At 43.8% G+C, this 11,933-nt stretch overlaps 3 protein-coding genes across 3 annotated transcripts; 2 read left to right on the top strand and 1 right to left on the bottom strand.

Annotated features, from left to right (window-relative positions):
- Window positions 1-3,271: 3,271 nt before the first annotated feature.
- O0I10_002315 (uncharacterized protein) lies at window positions 3,272-4,496 on the bottom strand (the record flags this gene model as incomplete). Its single annotated transcript, XM_058482399.1, has 6 exons — window positions 3,272-3,511; window positions 3,573-3,701; window positions 3,775-3,980; window positions 4,049-4,208; window positions 4,285-4,388; window positions 4,484-4,496. The coding sequence occupies 6 exons, from the start codon at window positions 4,494-4,496 to the stop codon at window positions 3,272-3,274; spliced, it is 852 nt and encodes a 283-aa protein (XP_058346897.1).
- Window positions 4,497-5,752: 1,256 nt separating this feature from the next.
- On the top strand, window positions 5,753-7,043 carry O0I10_002316 (uncharacterized protein; the record flags this gene model as incomplete). Its single annotated transcript, XM_058482400.1, has 5 exons — window positions 5,753-5,795; window positions 5,854-6,006; window positions 6,078-6,193; window positions 6,258-6,395; window positions 6,459-7,043. The coding sequence occupies 5 exons, from the start codon at window positions 5,753-5,755 to the stop codon at window positions 7,041-7,043; spliced, it is 1,035 nt and encodes a 344-aa protein (XP_058346898.1).
- A 2,548-nt stretch (window positions 7,044-9,591) lies between these two features.
- O0I10_002317 (uncharacterized protein) lies at window positions 9,592-11,437 on the top strand (the record flags this gene model as incomplete). Its single annotated transcript, XM_058482401.1, has 3 exons — window positions 9,592-10,243; window positions 10,380-10,856; window positions 10,926-11,437. 3 exons carry the CDS (start codon window positions 9,592-9,594, stop codon window positions 11,435-11,437), a joined length of 1,641 nt encoding a protein of 546 aa, XP_058346899.1.
- Between the last annotated feature and the right edge of the window lie 496 nt (window positions 11,438-11,933).

An 11,933-nucleotide genomic window follows, 5' to 3' on the forward strand; every position in this document is an offset into this window, starting at 1 on the left:
ATCCGGCCTGAAAAATATTTTTTTGGTCGTCGTCGTCGAAGAGGTCGACCCCCAGATCCAGTTTGGCTGGTGGCGACATTGCGAAATCTGGGATAGGCAGCTTGATCGTGAAACTCACAAGCAAAGCGTTGACCAGCCGAGCTAATATTGCTCTAATAAAACCCCACGTTTCATTGTAAAGCCTGAGATGCAGGACCTTTTATAGTTTGTAAGCGTGATGCTATATGTGAAGTAATCTTAAACCAACGCCGTTGATTTCGGCAGAGCAAAGGTAGAGGGAATCTCTTTGTTCTCGTTATTTTTGCATGACTGGAAGGATGATATTGTATACTGTTGATAAAACGAGCACGTTACTTCCTCACAATCGGCAATGTTGCCCATACTATGACAGGAACGGGATGCTTTGATTCAGACATTCATTTCATGATTGGATTATGTTGATCCGAGTTGGTTTGGCTGAGCTACGCTCATGCCAAGGTTACTTCAGTTGAGCAACATAGAGCATGGTTAGATGTGTGGATTGATGTAATCCCTCTTTTGCTGTATCTCGGTCAAATCAACTCGGATCAACATAATCCAATCATGGAAATGAATGTCTGAAGCAGGAGAATCGCTCACATGTCATAGAGTGGACAACAGTGGCTATTGTGAAGAAATGGCTGTTAAGCTCGCAATGAACGGGCTTTTGTCAACAGTATACAGTATCATCCTTCCATCCTTCCAGTCATGCAAAGTAGCTGAGTTACACAAAGAGGGTCCCTCTGCATCTTTTGCTCTGCCAGGGTCCAGCGACTTGACATTGAACGAAGACCACTTCTCATATAGCATCACGCTTACAAACATAAAGGTGCCTGTATCTCCAAACTTTACAATGAAACACAGGGTTTTTATTAGAGCAATGTGCTCGGCTTGGCCAACAGCACCTTGTGTGAAAGTTTCACGTTCAATGTCGCAACTACCCCCAAAAATATTTTTTTTGGTCGTCGTCAATGAAGAGGTCTAACTTCAGGTCCAGTTTGGCTGGTGGCTAATATTTTCTGCGAAATCTGGGAATTTTGCCACGATGGACTTATAGTTTGCCACAAGATCGCTTTCACCCCGCCGAGCAAGATTGTTCTATTAAAGACCCCACGGTTGATTGTAAAGTGTTGAGATACGGGCGTCTATATGTTTTTTTATATACTGTAGCGTGATGCTATAGGAAGGTGGTTTTACTGACAAGCGTCGCGTATGACTATAATAGAGTAAAGATGGTGTGACGACTTGCTTGTACAGTGGAGCGGACTTGAAGGGCCAATCCTATTGGCGGAGAGTGCATGATTGATCTGCTCCTGCCTGCCTATGCTTCAGTATAGAACATGCTTCGTTCTTATATAAGGTTACATACAATACGTAGCGTTAGCTAAAATCAACATCGGGAAGCATGGTGTATGCTTGAACTTGTGTCACATTGTATCAAAGCTCGCTCTATCTCGAACATAATGCATTAAGCTTACAATGAACCAAGCGTAGGTTACAAGCACTATGTTGGGCATCATCACCCTTATTTGATTATCCTCGTAAATCAAGCGTTTGAGAATTGCCACTGCCTATCATATACCTGTATGCGAGTTACATAGGAAGCTTTGTCAAAAAGGACAACAACGCCTTGATACGATAACTTAAATGATCCAACCTCGCTTTCCGACCTTCACATTTGTCCTTCTCCTTTCAACCCAGAAACCAGAAACCAACCAAGTGATTCACATCTTCCCAAGTATTACGTTGATTCCAATCTTCATTCAATGAAAAAGTAGAAGGGTAGTGTGGATGTCTATAAACTACTGCCATGATAAAGGGAAAGCATTGCAAATTGATAAGACACGGATGAATCACATCGAGGCAATAGGGATAGTTGTGTCATTGCATTCTTGGTTGCTGGAGAATAGTTGTTGCATGATTTGTCTTCTTGAGTACTCCAATGCCATCCATCGCTGTAAAGCACCTTCTTTCGTCAAAGATACAAGCCTTTTCGCTGATCCCATCCAAGCCATCATCATCCTCAGCCGTAACCACGTGTCATGATCCATCGTTCCTGCTGACGACGCGAAAAGTAACCAAAGCAACATTCGTGGGTCCCTTTTTCATCATTGCTCATGATTGCATCCACCCATCCATAACCATTGCAAATCCAATACGTTGGTTGAAAGAGCTGCTGTTGATGTGCTTTCCTTTTCCATCCTGCTGTTGATCTACCATTTCCTTAGTCATTTCCATCGTAACTCGACCAAGTGTTGCGGCGTACTTGATATCTGATATGGCATCATCCATTGGAATTCACATGTACCAAATCAAGTTGCTACGCGTGAATAAAGCCGCTTCTATACCATGGCTATCTGCTGTTCACGTGATGAAGGCCACAAGGCAGGCTGCTGCAAGTAACTTTAGAGAAGGGAGTGAAGACTTTCCTAATGGTGAATACTGTCAACTTTGGTCGTGGCAAAGGAGTGCGTAAGAGAGCGTGTGCTGTAGTAGAGTGACAAGGTTGTGAATGCCTTTTGATACAATGGAGTAAATAGCAACTGCTGCAATGAACGCTCTTACGTTGGTTGTGGCAAGAAGTGTGCAAGGGCGTGTGTTGTGTTAAGAGACTCGTGTGTTGTAGAAGAGTGACAAGGAGGTTGTGTACACTCCATGAACTTGCCATTCAGTCAGAGGCAATCGGATCAAGGAAGTTGGAGGATTGACATTATGGGTTGAAGCAGGACAATCGTTCGCAGGCGGTAGTTGTATACTTGAATGCACCAACAGTTGAGAATGGGGGGAAGAGACAAGAAGTTGTGGGAGTGGAAGAAGTGGAAATTAAATAGGTCGGACACCTCTTGTATAAATGCATGAACACTGTACATCCAAATCTTGATGTTGTGATTGCCTCTCTCGAACCTGAAACTTTCACACAACATGCTCTTGGATATGCTAGTGAAGTTGTTCTAATAACAGAACCTACGTCAGTAACAGATTCATTGTTCCTAAGCCGTTGCCATGGCACAACGATCGCCACCATTGATAGTGCTCATTGATGCATGCTCTTGCCAGGGTTGATAACAAGCTATGTAACATGTGCGTATACATATCTTTTTGAAGCATTCTACATGAGTCGATAGCATTCCATATCCCAAGCTATTACATCTCCATCATCCCATCTAAATGATACTAGTATAGCATTATTGTTTTATCTACGTTGCAACAAAAAGCCCTTAAGACCTCTTTCAGTAATGTTGTATGATACAATCTAGTTTTCGAGGGTGAGGGAGAGACCGAGCTTGTGGGCGTTCTCGTTGAGGCGGGAGGTGTCAATGGAGGCACCAAGGTTGACCTTGACACCAGGACGAAGAAGTTGGGTGTAGGCAACACCGAGGACACCAGAGTTGGAGATCTTACCCTTGACGAAAGCGGAGCTATCGAGCTTGAGCTTAGCACCAACTTCAAGAGCAACAGCATTGCTGCCAGAAGCATCACAAGAGGCCTTGCCCTATGATACAAACGTTGTCAATATATATATGAATCAATGATATGGGGATATTTGAACTTACGGAAGCTTCAAGATCGGGGTTGACCTTGTGGTAGTAGGAGACGGCATAGTTGTTCAAGTTGTTAAGAGCGTGAACAGCGACGGCATATTCACCAGCAGAGTAACCAAGAGCAGCGTTGTAGCGGCTGATCTGTTGTCATGGAAAATATCAGAAACCTTCCTTTTTTCTCTCTTTCCCTGATAGTATCCCATTTTTTCTTTACCTTGCCATCAAGAACGTTGTAAGAAACCTCACCACCAGCAAGGAAACCTTGACGACCAGCGACCGAGTTGACGGTGAAGTGGGTCTTCAAGACATCAAGGGTAGCAACGGTGTGGATGTTGGGTTGCTTGTAGGTGGCATTGATCTTGGCACCCTTCTCGTTGACGGAGGGAAGAAGGGAAGTGACCAACTCGAGCTTAAGACCCTCTATACAAAGCCATACATGTTAAAAGACCATCATCCCATCAAAGACGCCATTATCATAAAATACATACTGGCCAAGTTGTTCTCAAGTTCGATCTTGCCGTTAAGGTGGTTGGAGGTGGTCCATGCTTCGGTGAAAGTGACACCCTTGGCCTTATCAGCATACTTGGTCTCGAGGTCACCAACGATGATGCCGGTCTTGTTGTCACGTTGACCGTTCACCTTGAAGGTCTATAATGTGTGATAAGACAGGGGTTATTCACCGAAAAAAACATACACAATAACGCCACTCCCCCATCCTACTTACGACGCCGTTAGGAGCAGTGGTCTTGACTTCGAGCTTAACACCACCAACGGGATAATCCTTGGAGAGGAGGTCCTTGGCGGGCTTACCGATATCGTTGAAGGCAACTAAACATAAACACTGCTGAGTGAGACAAGAGCACGGTGCAATGAAGGAAGAAAGGGTAAACGCGTTCCATGTTCAAGATGAGGAGTCATCATACCAGGGACAGACATGACTATGGGGCTATAAAAGGTGATGAATGAGTACGGCCAGGGCAATCAAGTAAAGCGTTAAAAGTTGAGTTTACCTTTTTGTTTAAAGAGTGGAAAACAAAGGTGGGGGTTTGATGCTGATGCCACTCGTGAGGACAAACAAAGTTTACGGAGCTACAAATCACGCTGGATGGGGAGAAAAAAACCCCAGACCATGGCACACAGACTGGATCACAGATCAATGACGTGACATTTCAAATAAATTCGAATCTAGTCATGAGTGACGCCTAATGGCTACTATAAAGTTCTTTTGTTTCAATCGAAATGATCATTTACACCGAGAAAAAGAATCATTAAAGGGATACTTCTTGGATCAACACGTGTTGCTACAACAACGTTGTCATTGGCGACCATTCTTTGGGTTACGCTTATCTTCACCAGTGGAGCTGTTTTAGCCATAGCATCTACTCATGTGCTCATGCTCTTCGTTCTCAGCATATCCTACACTCGTACAGGATCAAATTAGACATCACATGAGCGTTTTCGGTCATTCTAGGGGATGAAAAGTACATTTGTCGATCACACGGAGGCATCATCATCATCAATGACTTGTTCTTTTTCTTCATCAATAGCATACGCATTGCTGCTCAATCACTGGGATCTGGTTGAAGTACTATAGTAATGACATGGATGGTGGGAACAAATATGATCCAAAGAGATGGGAAAGATGTACTTGGGGTGGTGCAGCTCCTATCAAAAATGCGTCTTGCTTCCGACAAGCCAGCTATATCAGTGCAACCCGTGACATTTCCCATCCGAAATTACAACATGGCATCACCAAGCTAACGAATGATCGCGTTTTACGATCTCCTTCCTCTGTGGCGTTCAATGAGGAGCGTTCAAGGGCTGGTCGGTGCGAGAAAGAAGAAGGGATGTTGCTAGACGGTTTTGGATATTGATGTCGCGCTATTGTCATTGTAATGATACAATCATAATTGATAATGCCATTTACTATTACTACTATCTCGGCTATTATAGCTATGTATCCCAATGGATCCTTTATGCACACCATCAGCATTCGTTGTCGTGAACATTATAGTCACAAAGTATTCATGGTGGTTTCTCCCCATTAGCGTGCATGGTTTATGCATCACCCCTCGTTTTCCTTTTCGCGACTTGGTCTCTCCTACTTCACATATGGATGCTCTCCTTTTTACTTCCATCATCTCGATTCACCATCCTTCTCTTTATTCTTCATTTCTTCTCTACTCTATACTATGGCTGTTCAACTAGATCCCGCATCGCAGCTGTCGTTTGAACGTAAGTCATTGGTCAATGGCACCTGTGGGGCGATGCTCATTTCGCGTTCTTCTACCAGGACCTCTCACGCGATTGTCAACTGAGGTTCTTTTGGTTGGCAATCCCAACAATGGACCCGTCATGTTCAAGATCAAGACCACGGCACCCAAGCAATACTGTGTACGACCTAATGCAGGACGTATTGAGCCTCACTCTCAGATCGAAGTACAAGGTAACACATAAACAGCATACTTGCATGAATGCCAATGCTGATAGCTTGCTGTTATCTTCAACCTACTCTAGTGATTCTGCAGCCTTTTAGTCAAGAACCGCCTGTTGACCACAAATGCAAGGACAAGTTTTTGATTCAAACAGCCATCATTAAGCCTGTATATGAGGCACTCCCTCTCACGGAAATGGTATGGATCTAGGAAACAAGGAGGCAGGTATACATAGTAGTAATTCATATTATAAACATCATAGTGGGCTATCACCGAAGCAGAGGACAGGGAAAGCATCTTCCAACAAAAGATAAGATGTGCTTTTCGACCACCCACCACTACACCAATTACACCACCACAACAAGCACAAGAACATGTGGATCAAAAAGCATTGCCACCCGTAAGTACAAGTAGTAGGACATATGATATTATTATTGTTGTTTGACATGGGTGATGTATGTAGATCCCAAGCGAAGTAGCTAATCAAGATCCTGTTATGAGTCGTGAGGAATCTCAAGCGGGAACGGTAGAAGAAGCAACAACAACATCATCACCTTCTCCAGAGCCAGCTGTCGAAGAAAAGCCTTCACATCAAGAAGAACAAGCCAAATCAGAAACATCGTCGCAGGAAGATGTCCCCACAAAGGAGCTTTCTTCCCCTACAAACGAGGATACCGAACAACACCTACCTGTGGAGGAGGATAATGAGGAGATTGGTCAACAACAACAACAAACGGATGTCACTACTGATGAACAAGAAGTAACCATGGATACGGGTATCATGGCAACCACGATGGAGGATGAGGATAAAGCCCGATTAAAGCAAGAGCTGCGACAAGCGCTAGAACTGGTGGAGCACCTTAAGAGTCAGATTGCAAATATGGAACTTGAGAGGAAAGGGGAGCAGCAGCCTACTGAAAAACCACAGCTTGCGGGTGCATGGGAGAAGCCAGCTGGTAACAACATGAGCGTTGAGGAAGGATATCCACCGCAAATGGTGATGACTATAGCTTCACTCGTATTTGTCTTTACGTATTTGTTTTTCTAAGTCAACAAGTTAGCTACATATCATCATTAAAAGGTTCTTTTACATTCTTTAACAACGTCAGAGTGGATGGATTCGTGTGGATAGAGAGGATGGATTCCCGAGTATCGAGAAAGTGTCAACATGATTTAGATCGAACGATGGATTCGACGTGGAATCCAGACCGATTAGATCACACCCTTTCCCTGCAGGGCTACACAAGCTGCTGTATCACACAGACGTGCTGTCTAATATTACCAAGCTCGTCATTTATACTTTAACCTTGATTGTGGCCATTTCCCCGCTCTATCTTTCTCACTGCACAACAACTCATCAGATCTAAACAATCCAAGTTTTCTTTTTCTCACGTGAAGCTATAGCGTACAGTGGCCCGATGCCGATCACTCTGACAAGCCTCAAAGACCACAAAAGTGAGCCTCAAGATTGGTTCATTTACACACACACACACACACGCGTTTATCCGTTGACATGTGTATAGTGCGCCACTATCGCTATTATTATTATTATTGATCATGTACGTAATCCACCTTCTGGCTCGGGATATCGCCATCCAATGGACCCGAATCCTTTGTGTATCATCGACCCATCAACAGTAAATAACTTTTGAGTTGAATGGTTTGGTTGTAATATATGCCTCGTCATGAGATGGTATAGCGCCTATTTAATGCATGTATCAGAGTTGCCATGATGTAGTAGCGGTATGGGTTTTCAGTTTATCGCTCATCTCGTGGTCATTGTGTGTGCACAAGGAGAAGAAGGAAGGGGCTCGTTATGCACAGGGTAATCTTTTTGATGGTCTACTTGGGCCACCACAACAACAAAAACAACAACAACGCAGCATGCACTTTAGGAGAGCCCATCCCATCATTGCTGTAAGCATAGCTTTGAAATATTGCCTTTCAAGAACATCAACAAACCGATGCCGATGTATGTGCATGTATGGCCGGCTTTAAGAAAAAAGAGTCAGAATCCCAAAATTCATATCCCACAATAATGAGCGCGCGTTTCAGAAGCCAAGTTGCTATACAAAGCAAATCCGATGGAGTCATAAAAGCGACACAGACACGTTTTCCTCTTTTCTTTGTTCAGATTTATCACACGACGATGACAGAGGAATGATCCATAACATCACTAGCAATATGAACATACATAGCGTCATTCGATTGTTTTCTCTTTTTCTCCGCTAATTCACACACACACATCCTCCTCATGCAAGTAACGCGCCACCAACAAGAGACAAAGGAGGGGGTGAAAGTGCATAAGGATAGGATGCTCATTAACCATCTTGCGTCAATGTTGTTGTTACATCTTTGAGCCATCATCATATTAGAGATACTATGATACTTATTCCAAACACGCACCTCGCTCGGGATCCGTAGCAGCTTTTGTCTCCTTTTGAAACGGGCCGCTTTGTGTAAGAGAGGGAGATGGGGCTTGGATGTTTTTATGGCAAAGCATACGCCGCAGTACATTGATTCACCTTTTACTATGAAGGATGTCATTGTGCACGCAGCGTATGCATATTGCAAAGTCGAAAAAACGGCTACGAGATCGAGGCACAGTAAAGAGGCAATCTACCCAATCTCATCGAGTGAGCATGCACAAATAGAAAAACAAAGAAAGCAACAATTCATTACTGCCAAGTACGACACACACACATTGCGTTTTGTTTTCTCCAAGTGTTACTGTTTTTTGTAGCAAAAAGAGACACACGCAAGGACAACGTTGTTTTTGAGTTTTCTATTTCTGTTGATTCACACACACACACATACATACATCATTGATGTACGCGTTGCATAGCAACCGCAGCTGTTTACGAAGATGCCAGGAAAGGACCCATGATTATCGATCACCCTAAATGGCGGATGTCATGCTTTTTAGCCTAGGTATCCATCTTGAGATTGTACCCCCAAGCTCCTCTGTTTCAAATTAATATGGACAAAAGCCTGATGACAGCACACGTAAACTCAAAAACAAGGTTGCATAGCGGCTGAAAAAGCCAGAGCTACGAATTAAGTGATGTGTGTAGATAATTACAGCACCACAAGGCCAAGACATGAAAAAGAGCCAATCTTAATTCTTGCTAATGCCCTCCTTGATTCATTTCTTGGCCTACGTGCAGAGCACTAAAGGATAATGAGGGCGTGTTTGTGCCTGAGACTGAACAAGGGCTTCTTAAAATGAAACGATTGTTTATCCTTTGTCTCAACGTTGACAGACCCGCTTAATATTGCCTTTTCGGACGACCCCGTGACACAGGGAACACAAGATGATACCTTGTGCTCGGAAAAAACGGATGGTTTATGTTTTCAGCTTTATTTCTGAAATGGATTGACAGAGTGCCGGTAACATGTTAAGGGATTAGGGGGGTGCAAGGGGGTGTAAGCCATGAGGGGGAGATCCCAGTCTTATGACTGACGTTTCAGCTTTACACTGATATAAATTGGCACGTCCCATAAATTTCCCCCTGTTGTTCATCGTTGCTTCTAATCACCAATACACACCTCTTCTTTTCACTCTCATCTCTCACTCTCTCGCATTACCAGCTTACATGCACGCTTTGCTTCATCACGGCTTGGTTACACCAGAGCGATCGGTGCCTTCTAGTCCTAGTTTGTCGCCTGCTGTTGTTACCCCCACCAATGCCACCACCCATCATGTACATTGCAACGACGATACATCGGCTGTTGATATGACAGAGTTGACTCGTTTATTGCAAAAGGCAGCTTCTTCTCGATCCACACGTGCTTTTCATATCTCCAAACCACACACACCAGCACCTTCGACATCATCTTCATCTTTATCTTCAGTATGTACAACATGTTCTTTACCGCATCAGCAACAACAACAGCAACAACAAAAACAACATCGACCACCTTTTGCTCATCGAAACGCATGTTCGAATGTGCCATCGCAATTCATTTTCAAGAAGCCTGAATACAATCAACAATATCAACGTACCCATTTTCATCGACCCATGTGTAATGGTGATGATGCAACTTCACCATTGATATCAAGCAAGGATGGATCATTTCTTGGATGGTCCGATCTACGCCGTTTCTTTGTATCCGATGTTACTGTAACAGGCAATGGTTCATTATCCTGCAGCAGCAGTAGTAGTAGCAGCAGCAGCGGCAGCAACGAAAGCGACACGTTTGCCAATCAATTCCACCATGACATTGAAGGACGCTATGGCAAATGGGGTACGTGTTGGATTCAAAAACATAAAAATTGCTCAAAGGAGAGAGAGCAAGCAGCATGTGCACACAAGAAATGTGCGCACGCGTCATTTTGAGGCATTTTTTTTCCTAACTTGAACTTTTTTTCTCCCTGCTGCAGGTCGCTATATTGGTAAGGGCGCTGGTGGCTCTGTACGACTCATTCACCGATCCAACGACAGCAAACCTGTTGCCGTCAAGCAGTTCCGAAAGCGTCTACCCCATGAGACAGAAAAGGATTACATCAAAAAAGTGACCGCCGAATTCTGTATTGGGTCCACTCTTCATCATCCCAATGTGATCCAAACATTGGATATCATCCAAGAGAACGATTCCACCTTTTATGAAATCATGGAGTTTTGCCCCAATGATTTGTTCAATGTTGTCATGAGCGGCATGATGTCTCGTGAAGAAATCGCATGCTGCTGGCGCCAGCTTTTGAATGGCGTCGACTACTTACATGGCATGGGTATTGCTCATCGTGATCTCAAGCTTGACAACCTTGTTTTGGATCATCGTGGCATTGTCAAGATCATCGACTTTGGCTGCTCTTGTGTTTTCAAGTATCCATTTGAGAAGAACATTGTCATGAGCAAAGGTACATAATAACCATATACAACATCCTCATCCCATTTCAATGATCTAACCTCGTTGTTGTTGTGTATAGGCATCTATGGATCTGAACCTTACATTGCTCCAGAACAATACACACAACCTACCTATTCACCTGCTGCAGGAGATGTATGGTCATGCGCCATCATTTTCATTTGCATGACAATTCGCTGCTTCCCGTGGCGAGTGCCAAGGCTTTCCGACCGTGCATTCCGTGCCTTTGCCACCAACTCCTCACATCAACAATACCGCATCCTCAAGCATTTGCCTCGTGAATCACGTCCCATCATGGCTAGCATGCTAGATCTCGACCCCAATCGCCGGCCAACGTTATCATCTATTTTGGCCGATCCATGGGTAGCCAACATTGATGTTTGTACTCATGAGACTCCTGGCAATCATCATGTTCATCATGTCCAAGAAACCACCGCTGAAGCTGTACAAGAACGCAGTAACATCGTCGTCATTACATCTGAACCACCAGGTGTTGTTGCTGAAAAGGAACGTCGTCGACATCAGCAACATCAAAATGTGGCAGCTGCAGTCGCTGCAAAACGTCATCAATAAGGCTACCTCCACAACATTATACCATCTTTTCATTTGCATGTTCACACACACACATCCATCCACATCCCACATTCCTCCTTACTATTAATTTATTGCAAAAGAGACTTGCTCCATTGTATATACCCGCTTTCGTCCACTACCACCACCATCACTCATCCAACTTGCTCCTCCTCCTCTTTTTCTCTTCCCATCTCAACCCCTTGTATTAAGATACATATATAAAAAGAAGGGGATTGATCATCCCACGACGCCACATGTGTATAATGTCAAAAGTAAAATGATCATTCATGTCATGGATTACACGCATCTAGGTCACACCTTTTCCTTTTGTATAAACGATACAATACGTATTCACATGTATTGGTTTTACGGTATCCATGTGTCTTTTTAAAGGCATCAACGTTTCCCCCAACACATACACGATAAAAGATAGCGATTCATGTGGATGTGGGCGTTTTCTAATACGCGTTGAATCATGTGAAAAAAAGCCTTGTGT

This window comes from Lichtheimia ornata, assembly GCF_029851405.1.
Source record: "Lichtheimia ornata isolate CBS 291.66 chromosome Unknown scaffold00006, whole genome shotgun sequence".
Classification (NCBI taxonomy): domain Eukaryota; kingdom Fungi; phylum Mucoromycota; class Mucoromycetes; order Mucorales; family Lichtheimiaceae; genus Lichtheimia; species Lichtheimia ornata.